Source organism: Panthera onca, chromosome B3 (assembly GCF_046562875.1).
Source record: "Panthera onca isolate mPanOnc1 chromosome B3, mPanOnc1 haplotype 2, whole genome shotgun sequence".
NCBI classification, from domain to species: Eukaryota; Metazoa; Chordata; class Mammalia; order Carnivora; family Felidae; genus Panthera; species Panthera onca.
In genome coordinates this window covers 58,054,714-58,078,088 of record NC_138344.1, presented here as the reverse complement: position 1 = coordinate 58,078,088, position 23,375 = coordinate 58,054,714, and the positions used below count along the sequence as shown (strand labels likewise).

The following is a 23,375-nucleotide window of genomic DNA, read 5'->3' as shown; positions in this document are numbered from 1 at the left end:
TTTTTTAGGTTTTCCAAAGAGTTTACTTGGGCAGACCTGGGGACAGGAGGCTCTGCATCTAAAAGAAGGTGTTGGGTCTATTGGTGGTGAAGGGTGACTTGTGCTGACAATGTAGGACCTGGTGGGGTAGTGAGAATTTGATCTTAGAGTCATTGATCTTAGACTGCTTGACTGCCAGTCAGCGGCACATGCTGGCAGCAATCTCCTCCATCTTCATGATCTGGATCAAGAGGGCCCAGGCAGGAGCAGTGCCACGCACCCATGTCTTGGCAGCACTGGGTGGTAGGGGCAGTGGTCAGGCCCTGGTACTTCCGGTACATGTTGTGGGTGCCACTGTGGGAGTCATAGTGCAGCCAGATGCCAAAGTTCTTCACCCGCAAGGGGGATTTCTCACACACCCTGAAGACTTCATCTTCTTCAGCTAAGGTACAAAGTGATGATGGATAAAAGCAGAAAAATGTTCACCTTTAGCCCAGAAGGCTGATCTACAGCATGCTTGGTTTTGACAAGGATCAAGTAAGTGCTGGTTGTTACATTCTTAAAGGGTCTCACGACTGTCTATATATCTCACCAATAGTTAATATCAAACCGAATTATAAGCACCAGAGAATTCTTGTGAAAGTGGTTTTACAAGTAGAAATACGAAGATATTAATGATCTAATACTTCCTGCACGTCCCCTCCCCCTTGAGCACTAAGCATGTAACCACCAGCTTCATGCAGCAGAATGCTGCTTTTTCTGCCCATGGGTCCTGTCCCCTTGCTACTTACTAAGTAAACTTACTAAGTGGCACCGTAAAATTTCTCAAGAATTCTTTCTTGACCGTCACGCTTAACAATCCTGCAATAAAAGTACCAGAAGCGGAACGTGGTGACAAGCGGACTAGGTGCAAAGATTTGCATGCGATAGAGTGTGGAGTGCTGCATTTGGGGGTGGATAGGCAGTGCCCCACCACCTTGCACCCTCGCGGTGTGCTTGAGGTCTTCATGGCACACTCTCTGCTCTTGCCACCACCCACGAAAGGCCATAAATACACTTTTAAAAAGCTTTAGCTATCTAGACCAATACCCTTAACTTATTTCATCCACCAAAATAACCAAACAAACAAACCTAAAAAAAAAAAAAAAAATTCAGGTCCAACCTTTATAAACTAGTAAATTTTGTACCTGTTTCATGGCAGCATTTTCAAACAGAAGCTATAAGGTCAAAGTCTATGTCTATCTTATCTATTCACATGTGTCCATGGATGTGTTGTAACTGAGTTTGTACTTCTGGATGGTATTGCTAAAAGTAACTTATAAATGGGCTATATTTAGTTGGTTTAAAGACACATGCTTGTAAGGATTGGGCTTGTAATGCTTTTCAAGTCCATGTGATCTAAAAAATTTTTTTTGATATAAAAATTAGTTTGGGATTGATGGTTTAATTAAAATAAGCATGTCCTTAGAGTTATCAAGATTAAATATAAAACTTTTATCTACATGAGTTTACTAACCAAATAATTTTGTTATCTCTTATAATATCTATCAATGAAAAAGTAATGGCTTAAAATAATGACTGACTTTGTCTAATGTTTCATAAAGTTTTTGTAAGTAAGTAATCTAAATATAATTGTTAAAAAAAAAAGTTTTAGGTAAGGGGTCAATGGCCCTCCCAACAGTAGTTTCCCTGACTTTTTTTGTAACTTATAATCTTAAAAGTTTTGCTAAGTTAAATAATGAGTTAAGTTCATTAAACATCTAGATTATTTCCAAATAAGACAAAATACTGGACACTAATTACTAGACATAGGTTTATCTACTTTTGGCTTCTTATTAAAGAGAAACTAAACTTGTTTGGATATGTTAATGTTACATTAACATAAATTATGTTTAATAATTTAATAGTAATTATTATTAATAATATAATAATTATAATTATTATTATTTTATCCTAAAATGAGGTTGGTTTAAAATGAAAACATAACGTAATGCCAACAAGTCTACTTGACATCATACGGGGAATGTTTCCCCTGCATGTTGACCCTCACCACTTCCCATACCTTCCCATTATATAAAACCCAGCTTTAGGGCACTTGGCTGGCTCAGTTGGTTAAGAGGTTAAGCGTCCGACTTTGGCTCAGATCATGATCTCACATGTTTGTGCGTTCGAGCCCCATGCCCTGCATTGAGCTCTGTGCGGACAGCTCAGAGCCTGGAATGTGCTTCAGATTTTGTGTCTCCTTCTCTCTCTGCCCCTCCCCCAGTTGTGCTCTGTCTCTCTGTGTCTCTCACAAATAAATAATAAACATTAAAATCTTTTTAAACAAACAAACAAACCCCGCTTGGTCCAGGACTTTGGAGATGGTGTTTGGACATTAGTTCCCCATCTTCCTAGGTTTTCAGCCTCTGGAATAAAGCAAACTTTCCTTTTCAACAAACAGATGTCTCTCAAGTATTGGCTTTTGAGCGTTCAACAGCCAAACTTGGGTCTTGGTAACAATAGGACAAAAATCAGAGTATAGGAAAAAAAAGTAGAGGTTTATAAAAAAAAAAAAGTCTTTAAATGACCACACATTTTAATGTGTGGTCAAGCTATGATCAAAATAAATTTATTAAAAATAATAAGTTTTAATATCAAAATTAAGCTGGTGCAAAGTTAAAATTTGGTCTTCTCTCTGCTAAAATAACAAAGTTTTCTTGGATTTTTAGTCTGCTTTTGATAAGGTTGTATAAGTTTCCTTACCTTTTAAGTACTGAGTTTCATAATGATCCATGATCCTATTTAGGTAAGTGCTTTAAAATCTTTTTTTTTTTTTTTTTTTTTAAATGTTTGACAAACTTCCCAAAATCAAATTCTTAAAAAAAATTCTTTTTGATATGAAATATTCCAAGAGTTGTAAAATTAATTAGGCTTATTTACTATATAAATTACATAGAAAATATTGTCAAATAAATAATACTAAGCCTTCTTTAAATTATATTTGTAAAAAGGGCACGTGGGTGGCTCAGTTGGTTAAGCATCCAACTTCAGCCCAGGACATGATCTCACAGTTGGGTGAATTAGATCCCTGCATCGGGCTCTGTGCTGACAGCTCAGAGCCTGGAGCCTGCTTCAATTCTGTGTCTCCCTCTCTCTCTGCCCCTCCCCTGCTCGTACCTATGTCTCTCTCTCTCAAAAATAAACAAACATTAAAAAAAATTTTTTTAATTGTATTTGTCAGATTGTGGCACATGTAGATGAAATCCATTCTGCTGCAAAAACGGCCTCTTAAGGGGCACCTGGGTGGCTCAGTCGGTTGAGCATCCGACTTTGTCTCAGGTCATGATCTCACAGTTTGTGGGTTGGAGCCCCGCATCAGGCTCTGTGCTGACCGCTTGCTCAGAGCCTGGAGCCTGCTTCAGATTCTGTGTCTCCTTCTCTCTCTGCCCCTCCCCTGCTCACACTTTGTCTCATTCTGTTTCTCAAAAATAAATAAACGTAAAAAAAAAAAAAGTTTTTTTTAAATGGCCCCTTAATGCCATACTTTTGCCATCTTAATGTCCTTGTGACATGGCAACAGTCTGCATCTGAAAAAAAAATAGTATTCATATAGATACATAATGGTTATAAATTCAACAAACAGGACCATGAGAAGCCCAAAACAGCTGCTTGCTTCTTCCTGGTTCCTTGAAAAACCCCATTTTTTGGCTTTTGCATTCCTTCATCCACCATAATATATTTAAGATGACTCAGATATAAATAAACATTAGTGTAGAGACTTCTATAAAACTTCAACACCTGTTGGGGCACCTGGGTGGCTCAGTCAGCTAAATGTCTGACTTTGGCTCAGGGCATGATCTTGTGGTTTGTGAGTTTGAGCCCCGTGTCAGGCTCTGTGCTGACAGCTCAGAGCTTGGGATCTGCTTCGGATTTTGTGCCTCTGCCCCTCCTCTGCTCGTGCTAGCATTCTCTTTCTCTCTCTCTCTCTCATTCTCTCTCTCTCTCTCAAAAATGAATTAAATTAAAAACAAAAACAAAAACAAAACTTTAACACCTGCAACTGGATTTTATTAAGCTGTCACTTAGTAGGAATTATCAATACATACTGGTTGGAATATACGTATTTTCTGGCTGGGTTAAAACCTTTCCTTGCTACAAGGCTGATGCCCTAATAGTAATACAACAAAACAAAACAAAACTGGTAAAAAAAAAAAAATGTTTCCCACTCGGGGTATACTTTCCACTATATCTAGGAATCAGGGCACCCACTTCACCGGACAAATCATAGGAATCTTAACAAAACCTTAGAAAATTCTAGAAATTCTATCAGTACGCAACCTTCTACTGGTCACTATTGTTTTAGGCTAGTATGACCAGCTACTGTAAGTCTCTAATGTTTTTATGCTCAAGACTGTCACCAACAGGATAAGAAGCCTTCCTGGATCCTAATTCAAAGAAACCTGTCTGTCACAGTCTAGAGCCAGGTAATTTGGTATTCTAAAATATCATCAGAGGAAAACAGCCCTCATTGATTAAAAGGACTTTACCAAGTGCTCCTGACCACCCACGCCGCTGCAAAATGAAGAGATGCTAGAGACCCCTAAATCAAACTGGCCAGGAAGAGAAGTTGACATCGAGGTGTAGACTGCTTCCACCCAAGACACTGGATCAAGACATCACACTCTAAACAGAAAACCCTTTCTCCTTCTTCTCCTGTCCTTTTCTGGCACTGGTCCAAACGGACCCTCAGCTGGATCTCCCAGGTCATTGTGAAGGGGAGTGGGGTGGTAACCTCTTTTCTCTCAGGCTAGGAAAAAAATCTAACTGTGTTTCTAATTTTTCACGGGCAAAGTAACTGAACCGACACGAATTCACTCCTTTGGTGAGTCACAGGATAGAAACTATAGCAGGTGGAATTGTCACATATAGTAAACTTGATTTGCAGCAAATAAGATCACGGGGATCCTTGTATGTAGAGGTGGGCATAAGGTTGAGCATGTGCCTTAAGGAAACATGCCTATACATACATTGTCTGTTATGTTGATGAGGCTTATGCTCCTCCATCGGCAGAGATTTTGACATCAAAATGAGGTAAAGGTAACTGTCATCATTCCATGGGTTACTCCATGGTCCATCTGCACAGGTGAGTTGAGCTTGAACCCGTCTGGGTGGTCTGAGCCAGCTGGACGTCTTGTCAGGGCAGTTGTTATCCATGTGGAGAACAAAGGCAAAAGAAATGTAGACAAAATTAAATTTCCTTCTAACCCGCAGCCCATTGACAAATACTTGAAACAAGCTGAGCGTGACATTTCTCCAGGAACTCCTGATCTTAATGCCTTCCTAGAGGGAAAAACCAACCTCAGCTTGACAATAGCCAGGCCTCCAGGATCCTTTAACATATGAAAATCCTTTTGGAAACTTCCCTTGTTTTTACCTCCCCCAACTCCACAGTATATAACCAATTGATCTTCACAACCGCAGTGCAGCTCTTTCTGCCCAGGTGTCCTGTTTATATGTCCTGTGCTATATGATAAAAACAGATATCTGTTTGCACCGAAAACATCTCAAGAATTCTTTCGAGGCTGTTGGCTCCTGAGCCCTGTCTCAAACCACATCAGTTATTGTTTAAAGGGTAGTTTCAGTTTCTATCATGAAATGCTTTGCGCCTCAGGTCTCTTGCCTGTATTAAGAGATAAGGTGGAAAGAAGAACTTAAGGAAGAATGTGGGACAAAGGTTGGTGGGTATAAGCAGGTGGGCAGTAAAGGTCAGGTCTTGGGGTTTAGCTGGTGACAATCTCATTGGTCACTCCTCTAAATTCACATTGTTAAGTTAAAAAGGACACTTTTTTCTGGCGTGTCCCCATCTCCCTGGTTAGGGAAAAATGCAAATGAAGCTTTGATCCAAAACTTCTTCTTAATTCTTAAAATCATCACAAAATCTGCTGTTAAAGCAACAGCAGCCCAATAAAAATCCTTAGACTCTTGGGGCACCTGGGTGACTCAGTTGGTTAAGCATTCGACTCTTGATTTCAGCTCAGGTTATGATCCCAGGGTCATGAGATCAAGCCCCATGTTGGATTCCGCGCTGACAGCACGAAGCCGGCTTGGGATTCTCTCTCCCTCTTTCTCTGCACCCCCCTCCCTTAAAAATAAAGAAACATTAAATATATATATTATATATTTATAGTTATAAATATATATGGAACTATAAATATATATTTAACTATATATATAAGTATATATATATATATATATATATATATATATATATATATATAGTTAAAACAATCCTGAGACTATCTGGTTAAAATTGTCCTTAATAATAGAATAACTCTTGATTGTCTTTTAGCTGATCAAGGAGTTGTCTGTGTGATGTCCAACACCACCTGCTATGTCTGGATTTACCATCCTGGGGAAGTTAAAACTGCTTGGCTTAAAAAAATGAATTCCTTCCATGGGGTCTTTCTTTGGCTTATTTGATTTTAATTGGTTTAGGTACTGGGGACCATGGCTCTAAAAGTGCACTCCAAATATTGGGAATTATCCTGTTTGCAGTGTGGTAAGTTCCCCCCCCACCCCCCTCCACACAATGTGGTGAGAAAAAAAAACCTCAAGATAAGGGAAGATAATCTGGCTACGTGCATACATCCCTCACAACCCTGTAACATGAAACCACCCAATCAGACTGTATGTCTCTACATTACCCTTATAAGGGAGACAAAGAAGTAGAAAATGCATAAAAGGCTAACCCAACCTGGCATTTGGAGCTCAGTTTTTTTGGGTATAAACCCAACTGAGCCCGTGCTGGCATGAATAAAGTTGCTTCTTAGAAAGAGAAATTTCGGTGTCATGGCTTTGTGTGAGAATCCTGCTACAGTAGTAATCCTAATAATTTCCCTGGCACATTGTATTCTCTTATTAGCCTTAAATATATGTTTATAGCTGCTAACCACCAAGTAAATGATCTCCTTAAGACTGGAACATCTGAGGAATGAGGAATATAACCAACTGGAAGCATGTGAACTAGAAACTGTGACCTATACCACAGAAGCTAAGTAAAAAAGTTAAGAGCTATAGATACCACGGAAAGGAGCAACAAAAACTGTGACCTGCAGAGCAGTAGCTGAGAGTACTGCCGAAGCCTGAAAATTTGATCACATCTCTCAGTTAAACTGAGAGTCTGATCGAAAGGGGAAAATTGTTGATTAAAAAAAAAAAAAGAGTAAATCACAGGTCCCAAATGGTGTCACTTAGAGTTTCTAAACAGAGGCTTAATACCCAGTTTAAGTGAAGTTTCAACCTCCTCAAGAAATGTGGCCTTAACTGGTCAGTCAGGAAATGTTTCTTTCCATCAGTGCCCTGAGTCTGTCAGTTGAGTCCTCTCCATCCACCAAAGAAAGAGGAGGTGATGTGCATGATAAGACCCCTTGCTTTTCCTCCTAGCAAACAGCTTCTTTTGGGACAATCCTTTTCTTTTGCTACTTTCTTTTTTTTTTTTTTTTTTTTTTTAAATTTTTTCCCAACGTTTTTTTTTTTTTTTTTTTAATTTTTTTTTTTTTTCAACTTTTTTTTTTTTATTTATTTTTGGGACAGAGAGAGACAGAGCATGAACGGGGGAGGGGCAGAGAGAGAGGGAGACACAGAATCGCAAACAGGCTCCAGGCTCCGAGCCATCAGCCCAGAGCCTGACGCGGGGCTCGAACTCACGGACCGCGAGATCGTGACCTGGCTGAAGTCGGACGCTTAACCGACTGCGCCACCCAGGCGCCCCTCTTTTGCTACTTTCTTGTCCCCACCCTCTGTCTATAAAAACCTTCCATTTTGTGCAACTCCTTGGACTGCCTCTCTACCTTCTAGATGGGGTGTTGTCTGATTCATGAGTTGTTTAATAAAGCCAATTAGATCTTCAAATTTACTTGGTTGAATTTTGTTATCTAACAGGTCTGAGGGCAACTGGAACTGGCAAAATCCTCAAGTAGTGACATTAAGGAATTAGTTCTACCAGGTTTATGATGAAATGTAGACAGATTCTATTTATCTCTTTATGTAAATCACAGTTCATTTATCCCCCTGAGAACACATAATAGAGACTTTTCTAAAACCTTAAAAAGAAAAATGACATTTTGAAATCTTTAGTTGTGTTAAAAGTTAAACTGAGGCATATTAAAGTTTATTTGAGCAAAGATAAGTTTGAATTAGGCAGCATCCAGTCTAGCAGACAGAAAGGAGCACCAAGGAGCTGTGTACAATGAACAAGCCTTTTATAAAGGAGCAGTAACAAGGAATTTATACTGGCAAGAAAGATTGGTTATTGCAAAGTTACTTTCCTTTAGGAGATAACAGAGGTCTCCCAAGCACATTACCTAGCTAGTGCAGATTAGGTGATTTTTTTTAAAATGTTTTAATTTATTTTTGAGGTGGGGGAGGGGCAGAGAGAGAGAGGTCAGAATTCGAAGCAGGCTCTGCACTGACAGTAGAGAGCCCAATATGGGGCTCCAACTGACGAACCCTGAGATTGTGATCTGAACCAAAGTGGGACGCTCAACTGAGCCACCCAGGTGCCCCCAGGTGATTTTTGATTGACTGGTTTAAGATTCCATTTCTGGGAGAGCCAAAAATCTAAGTCTGTGTTGGTGACGTGGGGCTTGGTATATATAACTCTGTTTGGGGCCTGTTGCCTTGTTTGTAATAGCTATTAATAAAAATTCATGCTTTTAGCGGCACCTGGGTGGCTCAGTTGGTTACGGGTCTGACTCTTCATTTTAGCTCAGGTCATGATCTCAGGGTTCCTAAGTTCAAGCCCTGCAGCCTGCTTGGGATTCTCTCTCTCTCTCTCTCTCTCTCTCCCTCTCTCCCTCTTTCTCTCCCTCTCTGCCCCTCCCCCACTTGTGCTCATGCTCACATTCTGTTTCAAAATTAATGCTTTGAAATGTGCTCTTTCATCTTAGTACATTAAATGAACAATTTAGAAAAAATACTTATAGATGAAGGTAAGTGAATAATTAAATTTAAAGATGTCACTTTCATAAAATAATTCAAAATATGTTGTTGGGAAATTTATAGGAAGGCCAAAGACTAGAGCAATAATTTAAAAATAACTCAATTCACTGGAATTTTTAAATTGAAAAAGGAATTAGAGATTGAACTCTCTTTATTACTGATCTCAACACATTACAAAGAAATTGAATTTGTATATGTCATCTCACCATCTTGTCTGGAGAATCTTTGGAAATTATTCATAAACACTTTGAAAAGAACATTTTAAGTAAGGAATAAGGACCATTATGGAAAGCCGATGCATGTACTACTTTTAGCAATTTTGAATGAAGCATGATAAATATATCCTAGCTAATTTACATAAATCTATCCTAAAAAGAAAGCTGAGTACTGGAAAAATTTATGCTGCCTATAGATATTAAAATCCCACTTTTTATATCACATAGAAAGAGAATATAGCAATAAGGGTTGGTGTCTACTTTGATATCTACACACTAAGATTAAAAAATGAATTTTGGGCATACCTGGGTGGCTCAGTTGGTTAAGCGGCCAACTCTTGATTTCAGCTCAGGTCTTGGTCTCATGGTTCGTGAATTTGAGCCTCTCACTGTTGGCACAGAGCTGCTTGGGATTCTCTCTCTCCCTCTCTCTCTGTACCTCCCTGCCTCCCTCTCTCTCTTTCCCAAAATAAATAAATAAACTTAAAAAAAAATACCCCCCCCCAAAAAAACCCAAATGAATTTTGGGAAACCCCAGAGTAGAAGAATCATTGTCTTTTGAACCATTATAAACATATGAAAAAAGAATTTTAAGATGTAAAATTTTTTGAATGAATAAAAATTTTGCCACTAGTTTTACTAATAGTCCCAAAGCACTAATAATGTTTCAATAATTACCAGCCAATATTATGAATATTCATTTACCCATGAATAATATCATGAGTCAGACATCAGAAAGCTAACAAAAAATAGAAGAAAATAAGACACCTCCCCCACCCCCACCAATAAAATCAGAACATTGAAAGAGGTATTGATGCTAAAGAAAGCCTTGGTGTTGGTGGTATTCTCTACAAGACTTGATCTTCTAACTCTGCAGGTCTGGAACTTCAGCTACCAGCTTAGCCAGTAGATATTTTACCCACCCCCCATCCCCCCAAAAAACTCCCTTATTATATGACATTGATTTGTACAAAAGAAGCAAGTTTTTAATAAAACATAAATTTGTCAAGCCCTCTGATATTTATCTAAATCATTTAGTCTCTTTTATCTCATTATGGAAGTCTACTTAAGAAACCAAGTTAAGGTTGGTGAATATATGTAACCAAGGCACTAATAACAGAAATAATATTTCTTCTGGCATATAAATACCTAGTCAGGGGTTGCTATTATTTCCCATAGTGCTTTACAGCTTACAGATCTTTTTTGTGTGTTTTGTCAAGCGTTTGATTCTCACTCACAAGAACTATATCAAGTAGAGGGTCTGGTATTATCATCTTCCTATCTCTTTTCCTGATGAAACAAAAAACAAAAAACAAAATAAAAAACCTAGAGGTACAGAGAGTTTAAGTGCCTTAATTCAAATCTCATAACTGATACAGTTGATGTCTGTTGCTTTGGTTGGGCCAATTTCCTTCCTCCTTTTGATAACAGGACCCTGATTCTCCTTTAAGGAACTACTTCTGTGCCTTTTAGAACTCCTAGCAGGACTGTCATTCAAGAGGCTCCGCCTCTCTCCAATACATGTGACCCACATTAGTCTATCAGGATCTTCTATATCCCCTGGATGTAGAGACTAGTATACAGGTAGGCATTGTGGTCTGAGTATTTTAAGGTTTTTGTTTTAAGAGATTGAAATAAGTGAATTCTAGGAGTGAGTTGGCTTCACTTGAGAGCTATAAGAAGTATGAAAACCTCAAGCTGTTTTCCAGAGAGAAAGCTGCTAGATGGGAGCCAATATGGAGGAAAGTCCAGTGGAGAAAGAGAGAGCAAGAGAAAGCGAGAGAAAGAGAGAGAGAGAGAGAAATATTCCTGATTTCATTTGAGAAAATGGATATAGCTGATGTAGTTTGAAGTGTTGGGGTTTGGAGCCAACAGCCAAGAAATCTTCAAACCTTTTCAGTACAAAAAGAGTGTTTTTATTATAGTCCATGGAAAAGACCCAAGAGCAGAAAGAGCTGCACTGGGGTTGTGAGGAATGACTGGTTATATAATTTGGAGTTGAGGGAGGTAAAGATAAAGGAAGATTCCAAAAGGATTTTCTTATGTTAAAGAAGACTTACCAGATCCTCTAGCTATTGTCAAGCTAAGGTTGTTTTTCCCTCTAGCAAAGCCATTAACATTAAGACCCTTGGGAGTTCCTGGAGGAACGTACTCTGCCTGTCTCAAGTACTGTATTTGTCAATGGGCTGTATGTTATATGGAAATTTAATTTTATCTACATTAACTTTTGCCTTTATTCTCCACTTCACAGCTATCCCTGAACCTAGATCGACTCCTGGATTTTCAAGTTCAGTGAGTTAGTAAATCCCGTTTTGCTTAGACAAGTTTAGACTTCTTCACTTGCAATTAAAAAAAAAAAATTCTAGTACAGCTAATAAAAATCTTAGTTATGGTTGAAACACATGTTTTGACGTTAGATCTTTTGCTATTTCCACTGCTGCATACTTCAGAAAGGTTCCCCTACCTATAAATGTCAAACCTGATTAAGAGCCACTGTGGGAGACTTGAGAACCTGCCCTCTTTTCAAGGAGACAACCTGTCTTCTGTTCTAGGTTCTGTCCAAATTTTCGTCTTTCAAATAATATCAAGAGAATGAGAAGACAAGCCACAGACTGGGAGGGAGAAAATATTTGCAAAAGACATATCTGATACAGGACTGTTTTTCAAGATACACAAAGAACTCTTAAAACTCAACAGGAAAACAAACAACCTGATTAAAAAATGGGCAGAAGCTCCGAACAGACACTTCACCAAAGAAGATAAACAGATGGCAAATACACATATGAAAAGATCCACATCCTATTTTATCAGGAAATACAAATTGAAACAACTATGAGATACCACTACACACATGTTAGAAGGCCAAAATCCAGAACACTGGCATCACCAAATGCTTGTGAGGACATAGAGTAATAGAAACTCTCATTCATTGCCAGTGGGAATACAAAATGGTACAGTCACTTCGGAAGACAGTTTGGCAGTTTCTTAAAAAACTAAACATACTCACAGAGCCTCGGTGGCTCAGTTAGTTGAGCATCTGAGTCTTGATTTCAGCTGAGGTCAAGGTCTCATGGTTTATGATATAGAGCCCCGTTCCAGGCTCTGCACTGACAGCAGGGATGCTGCTTGGGATTGCCCTCCCTCTGCTCCCCACCTGCTCATGAGTGCAAGCACGCATGCATGCTCTTTCTGTCTCAAATAAGTCAACTTAAAAAAAACCAAAGACTGTGGGGTGCCTGGGTGGCTCAGTTGGTTAGGCTTCCGATTCTTGGTTTCAGCTCAGGTCATGATCTAGTGGTTCATGGGTTCAAGCCCCACATCGGACCCCGTGTTGATGGTATGGAGCCTGCTGTGATTCTCAATCTCTCCCTCTCTACCCCTCTCTACTCATGCTCTCTCTCTCTCTCAAAACAAATAGATAAACTTAAAAAAAAAAGTAAACATACGCTTATCATGCAATCTTGCTCTTTGGTATTTACCAAAAGGATTTGAAAACGTATGTCTGCACAAAAATCTGTACATGGATAGAAGCTTTATTCATAATTGCCAAAACTTAGAAACAAACCAAGATGTCCTTCATCAATAAACTGTGGTACATCTGAAACTGTTTAAAAGCATAAAGTGGAACAAAAATCAAAATGGCTGCCCTAATACTTCAGCAAAGCTAGATTTTAAAGTACTCTGTTTCCTTTTTTCTGCAAACTTCTGCTCCTCCCATCTTAGTTTTTTGTTTCAGGAACCAGGTACCATGACCCCTAAAGACCTGACAAAGGAGGGTAGGAGTAGGTAAACAATGGTTCCTGTCAAAACCAGCTAGATCCTGTATTTTCCTCTAAAAACCTCAGCCCCTTCTCTAGGAGGGCTTGCAGGTTTTGAAGGCCATAGCCTGCTGTAGCCTCCTTTGCCCGGCAAAGAAATAAAGCTATTGTTCCTCTTTATCCCAAACTCTGCCTTCGCATTATATTTTGGCTCCAAAGCACAGTGGTTGGTTTTTCACAACACAACTAGACGGTGGAATATTCCTCTCTGCCAAAAAGAAATGAGTCACCAAGCCACAAAAAGGCATGGAAGAACCTTAAATGCATATTACTGAGTGAAAAAAGCCAATCTGAAAATGCTACACACTGTATGATTCCAAATATATGAACATTCTGAAAAAAGCAAACCATGGAGTGAAAAGATCAGTGATTGCCAGGGACTAGGGGGATGGATGAACAGGCAGTGCACAGAGGATTTTTAGGGCAGTTAAACTAACTCGGTATGATACTAATAGTGAAGGATACAGGTCATTGTAATTTGTGCGCTCCCATAGAACATGCAACATGAAGAGTAAGCCTTAATGAAAACTATTGGGGGGGTGGGTAAGAGGGACATAAGAAATCTCTACACTCTTAATTTTTTTTTAAACGAGATTCATTTTTTTTAATGTCTATTTTTATTTTTGAGAGAGACAGCAAACAGGGGAGGGGCAGAGAGAGAGAGAGAGGGAGACACAGAATCTGAAACAGGCTCCAGGCTCTGAGTGTCAGCACAGAGCCCCATGCGGGGCTCCAACTCAGGAAGGACAAAATCATGACCTAGGCCAAAGTCAGAAGCCTAACCAACTGAGCCACCCAGGTGCCCTGAGATTCATTTTTTTAAATGTTTATTTATTTTTGAGAGAGAGAGAGAGAGAGACAGATGGAGTGCAAGCATGGGAGGGACAGAGAGAGAGGGAGACACAGAATCTGAAGCAGGCTCCAGGCTCTGAGCTGTCAGCACAGAGCCCAATGTGGCGCTTGAATTCATGAACCATGAGATCATGACCTGAGTAAAGTCAGATGCTTAATTGACTGAGCCACCCAGACGCCCCCTCTCTACTCTTAATTTTGCTATGAACCTAAAATTGCTCTAAAAATAGTCTAGGGGTACCTGGCTGGCTCTGTTGGTGGAGTGTGCAACTCTTGATCTTAGGGTTGTGAATTCGAGCCCCACGGTGGGTGCAGAGATTACTTAAAAATAAAACCTTAAAAAATAATAAAAATAAAAAGTGGTCTATTTAAAACATTTCAAAAGCCATTGCTTTGACCTCTGCATATATTTTACAAACCTTTTGGTGGCAAGGTTAAGAAAATGTGAGGGGTGCCTGGCTGGCTCAGTCAGTAGAGCATGCGACTCTTGATCTCAGGGTTGTAAGTTCGAGCCCCTTGTTGGGTGTAGAGATTACTTGAAAAAGTAAAATCTTAAAAAGAGAGAGAATGTGTTGGTGAAATAATCCATGTGAAAATATGTTTTGATTTTTTTGAGAGAGAGCATGTATGTGTGTGAGCAGGGGAGGGTCTGAGGAGAGGGAGAGAGAGAATCTTAAGCAGGTTCAAAGACCGTGAGATTATGACCTGTGCCGAAATCAAGAGTCGGATGCTTAACTGACTGAGCCAGTTAGGCACCCCAAAATATGTTTTTTTCTACATAGCACAAGGAAGGAATTGTTAACCTTAAAAATAAAACTGTCAGTTATTTTACCAACAAAAATGGGTTTATGTAGAAATGACAAAGAATTGCAATTCAAGGCATATAAGCTTCAGCAAGACCATAGGCAAATCCAATGAGAGAGAAGAATGTTATCTTATGAGAAGAAGAAGGAAGTTGGATGGGGTTGTTTTGAATGAAAGTCCATTGAAGGAAAGCAAAAGTTCAGTGTGTGATGAGTTTCACACTGGCTGAATTGCAAGGGTGGTTGAGTTCTTATAGGAGATGCAATATACATCTTTCTCTGTTGGGGGGTGTAAGATGATTCTGCCTGTTGAAGATTCTTCTGTTGGGGTCTATAATTGGTAATTTTTCCTGTAATTGAGTGGTACTGTGATACTGTTTCCCTTTCTAGCCTCCTGACTCTACTATAGTGAAGTTATCCTTTATTAATTCTCACAGAATGATGGAAAGTGCAGGAGCATTGCATTGAATGGAATTATTTTAGCAGTTTGCAAATGTAAAAGAATATTTTTCATGTAAATGTATTAGAGAAAAGTGGTTAAAATTGCTTGAGCAATCCTTTTAGACTGGTTAACCATAGGTAAAATGGTAGACTGTTTTCTCTTAGTACCCCAACTTCTCTGATTTCCTATCTTCAGTTCTTTCTTCCTTTTTTAATTTTTCTAAAAGATTTTCTTTATTTTTAAGTAATCTCTACACCCAACATGGGGCTTGAACTCACAACCCTGAGATCGAGAGTTGCATGCTCTACCAACTGAGCCATCCAGGTGCCCCCCTTCTTTCCTTTTTTAAAGTTTGTTTGATTACTTATTTAGAGGACAAGTGGGGAAGGGGCAGAGAGGGGGACAGAGGATCCAAAACAGGCTTTGTCCTGACCGCAGAGAGTCCAATGGGGGCCTTAAACTCATGACTGTGAGATTGTGACCTGAGCTGAAGTCAGATGCTTAACTGACTGAGCCACCCAGCTGCTCCCCACCCCGTTTTTTTCTTTTTTATTATTTTGTGAGCACATACCCTATATAAATGTGTTCAAATTCGCAGCACTTAAAAAAAAAATTTTTTTTATGTTTATTTATTTTTGAGAGAGAGAGCATGAGCAGGGGAGGAGCAGAGAGAGAAGGAGACACAGAATCTGAAACAGGCTCCAGGTTCTGAGCTATCAGCACAGAGCCCAATGCAGAGCTCGAACTCACAAACCATGAGATCATGACCTGAGCCGAAGCCAGACGCTCAACTGACTGAGCCATCCAGGCACCCCAAAATTCACAACACTTTAGTGCACTAGAAGCTTAAGGTTGTGGGCTGTAATGTCTTTCTCCTGTTTATCTTCCCCTTTTCCATCCCTTTTCTCTGCAGGCCCTGGTTCCTACATCTTTTTCACTCAAATCTTTTGTCCCCTCCTCCCCATTCTTTCTTCTGTTTTTGGAAAAGGATGGAAAAACATAAAGGGGAAGGATGAAGCAAATCCTGTGAGAGAAGTAGGTCAAACTGGGAGTAGATTTATCAAATCTTAGCACATTCTAAATGTAGGACATCCTGATCAATAAAAGGAAGAGAAAATCTTCATGTATTAACATTTTTTCCCCTTACTTAAAGCCCCTCCTACATACCTACTCATTTTCAGTTAGCACAAATAAAGGATATAGGGAAATTTAAGGTAAGCCACAAAATTGAGGTGAATAAATAGTTTTGGCATATTTATTACATTACACTTGCTCCTTCTCTTTTTGGTTTCAAGGACCAGTAGACTTATTTTCCTTTTGTTATGAGTAAATTCAGTGTTTAACTCTTTCTGGACATCGTTTCTTTGGACTAACTTCTTCAGAGCTATGTGACTATACTTTGTGTTATCTTTTGTCTTCTTAAGTTGTTTTGGCCGAAAAGACTATAGAACACCTTTTAACTGTTGAATCTGTTTTGGTTTTGTCTCTCCAAAAGGCACCATTTTGAGGTCCTTGAGTCTGAAGTACTGTTTTGCTACTTGTGGTGGTGTGTGTTGTTTTTTTTTTCCCCCCCTGTTGGAAGGCTTTACTATTTTTTCTCTGCATATTACATTTGACTTGACCTCCAAGGTTTGGCTTAAGTTCATTTCCTCTATTAAGTTTTTAAACATTTTCTCCAGTTACTTCCCAATTGTGCAATTGTGGTTGGCTGAATAATGGCCCCTGCCCCTAAACATGTCCACTTTCAATTCCCCACAATCTGTGAATGTTACCTTACATGGCAAAAAGTACTTGGCAGATGTGGGTTAAATTAAGGACCTTGAGATGGAGAAATGATCCTGGGTTATGTAGGTGGGATTAATGTAAGCACAAGTGTTCTTGTAAGAGGGAGCCCAGAGGATCGGAGTAGGAGAGGTGATGCTACAATGGTAATAGAGGGAGAAAAGGCAATGGGATACGGGGCCAGGAGTCAAGTAATGTGGGCTGTCTCTAGAAGCTGCAAAAGGCAAGGAAACAGATTCCTTCTTCAGAACCTCCAGAGTAACCAGTCCTGTCAACACCTTGATTTTGGCCCACTGAGACTGATTTTTGACTTCTGACCTCCAGAACTGTCAGATAATGAATTTGTGTTGTTTTAAGCTACCAAGTTTGTGGTGATTTGTTATAGCTCAACAGGAAACTAATATTACATCATTACACCTTTTACAATCCTCTAGGTCTGTTCCACATAATTTATCATTTTATACTGTCATGTTCTCTAATTCTACTACATATAAGTGGTAGAATATAAATTCTTGGTAGACAGGAACAAGAATTTTTACTTCTTTTTTAATGATTTCCTTTATTATTTTATTTATGAATTTTTGCTGAAAGCAAAATAGAAGAGAGGACAAGATGATAAAAATAGGCAGGGTGTGACAGTCTAATTTCATCCTATTAAATTCAAATAACCAGTATTTTAAAATCCAAGTAATATGTTTAATACTGTGCATTTGCCATAAGAGGTAAAGAGGTTACAGACAACACATAGGACACAGATCTATTCTAAAAAGCTTTGATATCTAGTTGGGATAATACTAACAAATAACTAGGGTTACCAGGCAGCTTGTAAAAGGCCATCCTGTGTGATTCAGACTTTGGAGATTATAGGTATTTGGAATTTGGCTCTGGAGAATCAATACTTCATTCATTCATCAAATATTTATTGAGAACCCATTATGGCTCTCTGTGAATAAGAGTTTCTGTCTGGAGTTTAAAATCAAATAAAGGAAGTCAAGGGAAATAACTAATACAAGAATGGATTAAGTGCTAAACAGCAGGAGGATGCTTTGTAGTTGAGAAAGTTTATTACTACAATTTCTGAAAGTTGAAAGGGTAGGTGGGATTGTGAATCATTTTAAATTAAAGGTATTATTTTGGTCAAGCCTTGGAAGATGAGTAGGACTTTGAAAAGAATAGAATATTCTGAAGCATGAGTAAGAATACCATAGACATTAAAGGGCATAGTTTTAGTAGTATGCTGGGATGCAACAAAGGATGTTTGAAGGGTAGTGCATTACTTTATTGCCGTGGTAACAAATTACCACAAACATTATAAATTTATTTTCTTATAGTTCTATAGGTCAGAAGTCTTAACACAGGTCTCATTGGGATAAAATTAAGATGTCAGCAGGGCTAAATTTCATTCTAGAAGCTCTAAGGGTGAATCCACTTGTTTTTTCTAGCTTCTAGAGGTCACCACACACATGGCGAGTGGTTCTCTTCCTGTATTCTCAAAGCCTTTCTAACGATTCTTCATAGTCACATCTCCCTCTCTACTCTCCTCTTCTGCCTCCCTTTTCCAGTTTTGAAGGCATTTGATTGATTGAACTTGGCCCACTTAATCCAGGATTATCTATTTTAGAGTCAAGTGACTAGCAACCTTAATTACTCTGTGGGTGAAGTTTAACATATTCACAGGTTCTGGGGGTTAAGACCCTGGACATCTTTTTTTTTGGGGGGGGGGTACATTATTCTGCTTACCACAGATAGTAAGGAGCTAGCTAATCTTTAAAGGAAAGGAGGCCAAAAGGGTGTGAATGCACTGATATAGGGCAATGAAGAACAGGTTCATGTTTCTGAGGCTTGACATAAATCCTCATTGTTTTGAAGACAGCTTTGGCTGCCCTGTAATACACTGAACAGGCAATTTTGGAGTGCAACATTAGGAAGCCATTATTCCACTCAAGGTGAGAGAGTCTAAGGGAGGGAATAACTGATGTTGTTTTTATTTGGTCTGAAGCCGCATCTGCCCATTTCTTTAAACATTTTTTTTAATGGTTATTTGTTTTTGAGAGAGAGAGAGAGAGAGAGAGAGAGAGAGAGAGAGAGAACAAGCAGGGGAGGGGCAGAGAGACACCCAGACACAGAATCTGAAGCAGGCTCCAGGTTCTGAGCTGTCAGCACAGCTGACACAGGCTTGAACTCAGGACCGGTGAGATCGACCTGAACAGAAGTCCGACACTTAACCGACTGAGCCACCCAGGCGCCCCTGCATCTGCCCATTTCTAAGTTTTTCAGGATCGCTGCATGGGCAGTTTCCGGTAATGGGGCTTAATTTGTCCAGTAGATACTGCAACCCAGGCCTTAAAATCATTCACCTACAATCAACAAGGGGAGACTGGAATCCTAGCAAATCCCCAGTTAGTAAGGCTAAAGCTCAAAAAGCTAAACACGGGTGTGTGTATATATATATATATATATATATATATATATATTTTTTTTTTTTTTTTTTTTTTTTTTTAATTAATAGTCCAAACCGAAGGGAAAGCACGCAGTCCTTGTTTTTAAGGTGTTTCCTTAATATGGACAAGAAACTGAAAAGCTGTGCCTGGCTTCGGTGAACAAAGCCCGACTCTGCATGGTCACACTCAACACAATCGCAACCCACCAGGGAGCGCCCTCTCCACCCTCTCCCGGACAATCGGTCGCAGGAAGTCCCGCACAGCTAACTCTACTGACGCCACGCCCTCCACCCTTCCATGACGTGGGCGCGAAGTCCCAGGAGCGCTGGGGGGTAGTAGTCCGGGAGGTGGAAGGTGGAGGCGGAGGCAAGAAAGGAGGCGGTGGACGGGCGGTCACACCGTCTTCCGCTTCCGTCATTTCCGGGTGCGACCGCTGCTTCTGTCCGGCTGGGCGCTGGACGCGTGGGGTGCCCCCTTACTGCCTCTGACCGTTTGCACAACCGCCCCTTCCCTGTTCCCAGCGGGAAGGACATGAGTGTTCCTGGGCCGACGTCCCCGGACGGGGTCCTGGCAGGGCCACCCCACGGCCTGGGGGCCGGGGAGCCGACGCCGGGTACGTGCTACTGGGCGGGGCGGGCGGCCGGGACTCCGGCCGCTCCGCGGGAGAGAGCAGCTTGGTCCCGAGGCTCTGGCCCCCGTGCGGAAGTGGGGAACCGCGCCGGCCCCGGTGCCCAGCTGAATGAGTGGGAAACGAAGTTTGGAGGGGAGGCAGTGTTTGGGTGGCGATTGATGGTGAGGTCATTCTGTGACTGTGTGTTGACTCCAGCACATTGTTAGTGGTTGAAGATGAATTTGTCAGAAAGTTGATCGGTTTGTAATTCAGAGAATTGATGTATTCAAGTATTATTGACTACTCACTCATGAAATGTTTTACTTACTGTCATTCCTCCAGCGGTTTTCTCAACCCGAGTTCCAAGAGAGATTTAAGCCCTAATACCCTAAGACATCCATTGCATGCAATGAATTGACTTGCTAGGCATCCTGAATGGTACTGTTTACCATTCTCGGGAGAATTGAGAAGACAGGGCATGAAAACAGTTTCTGTGTCCTCTGGTTCAGATGAGGAACCCCACGTAAGAAAGGCTACAGGGCTTTCGATGTGTCGTTTCTACCTCCTGTTCTAGGAATATAGGGGTTACTTAAAAATAGTGCTTTCAGCCCTTTCTTGGTCATGCTTTTCCTCAGTGATCGCCCCCTCTTTACACTTGCATAAGCTGACTTCCTTGTGCATGTGCAGCTTGGGTCCTTCTCCGTTTGCCTTTCCGTTCGCTTGCTGGATACTTTGACATGGTTGTTTCGCACCAGCCTCACATACGGCATGTGCATGAATAAAAGTAGATGTCTGATTCCATTAGTGCCAAGTCACCCACAGTTGAAACTTTGACGGTCACTCTTGCTTTTCTTCTCACTTGCCTCCTATTTCTGTTTTAGTCTAGGGGATTCCACTATGCAATTTCCATCTCGTCTCTAGTTTTACTCTTCCAAGAGCAGTTGTAAGGCTATCCACCCCCAGTCTCTTACGCTTCCATTGCACGTATCCCACTGTTGTCATACCACTGCCCCAAGATAAAGCGCCAGTCATGTCATTTTCTTGCTGGGAAACCTTAAAATGGCTCCTTACTACTTCCTAAGCAAAAGGGCAAACCCCTTAGCTTGACACTCAGGGATCCTCATAGGCTGGCCAGATGGTCTTGTAGCTCACTTTTGCGTATGCCCTATGCTCCAGACCCTCCCAAACTACCTTGTCTTTCTAGAGCAATCCTATAGTCCCACCTTTCCTTATGATGCCTTTTTTTTTTTTTTTTTTAACCTATATCTTATTCCTTCTTTTAGAATTCTTACCCATTTGGAAATAGTGGCCCTCAAAGATTGTTCTGGGAGTGTAAATTGGTGCCATCTCTTAGGAAGGCAGTTTTGCAGTGTCTGTTTAAGAAATGCATAAACTCTGTCCCGTGATTCAACTTCTAAGAATTTATCCTACACAAACATTGACATAGATACGCAAAGACAAGCAAGGAAACTCCTGGCAACATTGAAATGGCAAAAAGTGAAAATAACCTAAATACCTATCCTTAGGTATCTTAGTCTCCATGGGCTGCTACAACTAAGTACCACAGGCCGGGTGGCTTAAACAACAGACATTTATTCCTCAAAGTTCTGGAGTTCTACGAAGTCCAGGATCTATGTGCTGACCAGTTAGGTTCCTGGTAAGAGTCCTCTTCTGATCTTGCAGACAGCTGCCTTCTCGCCTTGCCGATACCTCACATGGTAGAGGGAGAGAGTTTGGTTTCTCTTTATCTTTTAAGGATGCAACCCCATCATGGGGCCCCACCTTCATGACCTCATCTAAACTGAATTACTTCCCAAAGGTCCCACCTCCAGCTACCTTTATGTTGGAGGTTGGGGCTACAAAATAATGTAGGGGGGACACATTCAGTCCATAGCAGGGAACTAGTTAAACAAAATATAGTAGAATTCTATTCTGTTAAAAACAATGTAGTAGATGCATATATGCTCATATGGAAAGATATCTAAGATGTATATTTAAGAGTTGCAGAACAATATGAGTAATATTTATGATTAAAACAGGGCTTCTGCATAGGTATGCAATGATAATTTTTTTGAAGGCTATATTGGAAACTACAGAGTGACTGCATTAAGGGAGTTAGAAAGAGTATTTTTTTAAAAGATTTTATTTATTTTTAAGTAATCTGCACCAAATGTGGGGCTCAAACTCGTAACCCCGAGATCAAAAGTCGCATACTCTACCAACTGAGCCAGCCAGTGTATGCTGAGAAAGAGTATTTTTACTATTAGCCTTTACCTCCCCCTTCTGTGTTTTAAGCTTTTACAATGAGTAATACTTTAAAAAAAATGTTTATTTATTTTGAGAGAGAGCATGGGGGAGGGGCAGAGAGAAAGAGGGGGACAGAGGATCTGGAGCAAAGCAAGCTCCCTGCCGACCATAGACAGAAGATAGCCCAAGATGGTGCTCAAATTCACGAACTGTGAGATCATGAGATCATGACCCTGAACTGAAAAGTCAGACGCTGCTCAACTGACTGAACCACCCAGATGCCTCCTTTTTTTTTTTTTTTTTTTATGTTTCCCTCTGAGTTTCCATAATAGTTTCTGTTTCTCTAATGCCCCTTCTCATATATTATCATTATGATTCCCCTGTATCAAGCTCTTTGTACAGGGGGAGGGGGACTTGCTTAATTTATTCTTGTAACCTTGGAAACTAGTAGGGAGTACAGGTGTGCAACTAATGTTTCTTGTATGAGTAGGGTAAGGACCCTTTCTTTTAATCTCCCACAGTAAAGTACCTTGAACTTAGTAACTTAATGTATGTAGAGACGTGAGTAAGTCAGACTCTTCCAATTATTAACCAGAATATTGGGGTAGAGTAGGAGGAGGACTGTGAGTTAAATGTTTATATATTGTAAGGGAGACATCGTAGCTGTTGTTCTTAAAGTTGAGATATCCTTATTTGGGTGTTTCTGTTTATCTGTAATACTTGTTTTCTGTATTTCCTTAAAGAGAGTTGCTGTTGTTTGCACTGTTACTGTAATCAAGCCTTAAGCAATGACATTAATTTTCAGATATTCTTTATTCACTTCCCATCTGATGGTACATGAATGGCAATATTTGCAAATACTCTGCTTTTTCCTGTTAAATTTTTATTTCATTTGTGGAGTGCTTCAGTTTCTAGTTAGCTCTTGTCCGTTTGAACATTGCCTTGTGATTTAGAGAGTTCCAAAATTTGTTCATGTATTTCTCAGAATCAAAATAAAAACCATACTACTTTTATATCTATAAAAACTTACTTTGAATATGACAGCATGTCGTTTTCCTCCATCTTGCTAAAATGTAAATCTGTGGTAAAAACTATACTTGGAAGTGAGCTATAAGGAATGTGGCATGATAAATGTATTTTACATAATGATCTAATTTGATGTTACTGAGTATTACCAGATTATGATTAAATGGAGATGTTTCAG

General features: G+C 40.0%; 1 protein-coding gene across 3 annotated transcripts in view; it reads left to right on the top strand.

Annotated features, from left to right (window-relative positions):
* BLOC1S6 (biogenesis of lysosomal organelles complex 1 subunit 6) overlaps positions 1 to 23,375 on the top strand; it is a 130,539-nt gene that overhangs the window by 90,801 nt on the left and 16,363 nt on the right. Inside the window, exon 1 of one of the 3 annotated variants that reach the window (XM_078448582.2) lies at positions 19,652 to 19,927. The exons of the other annotated variants lie outside the window; for them this stretch is intronic. Coding sequence (XP_078304708.1) covers positions 19,846 to 19,927 — 82 coding nt within the window. The 5' untranslated portion in view covers positions 19,652 to 19,845. Of the gene's footprint in view, positions 1 to 19,651; positions 19,928 to 23,375 lie in introns of those variants that run through there. 3 annotated transcript variants of the gene reach the window in all.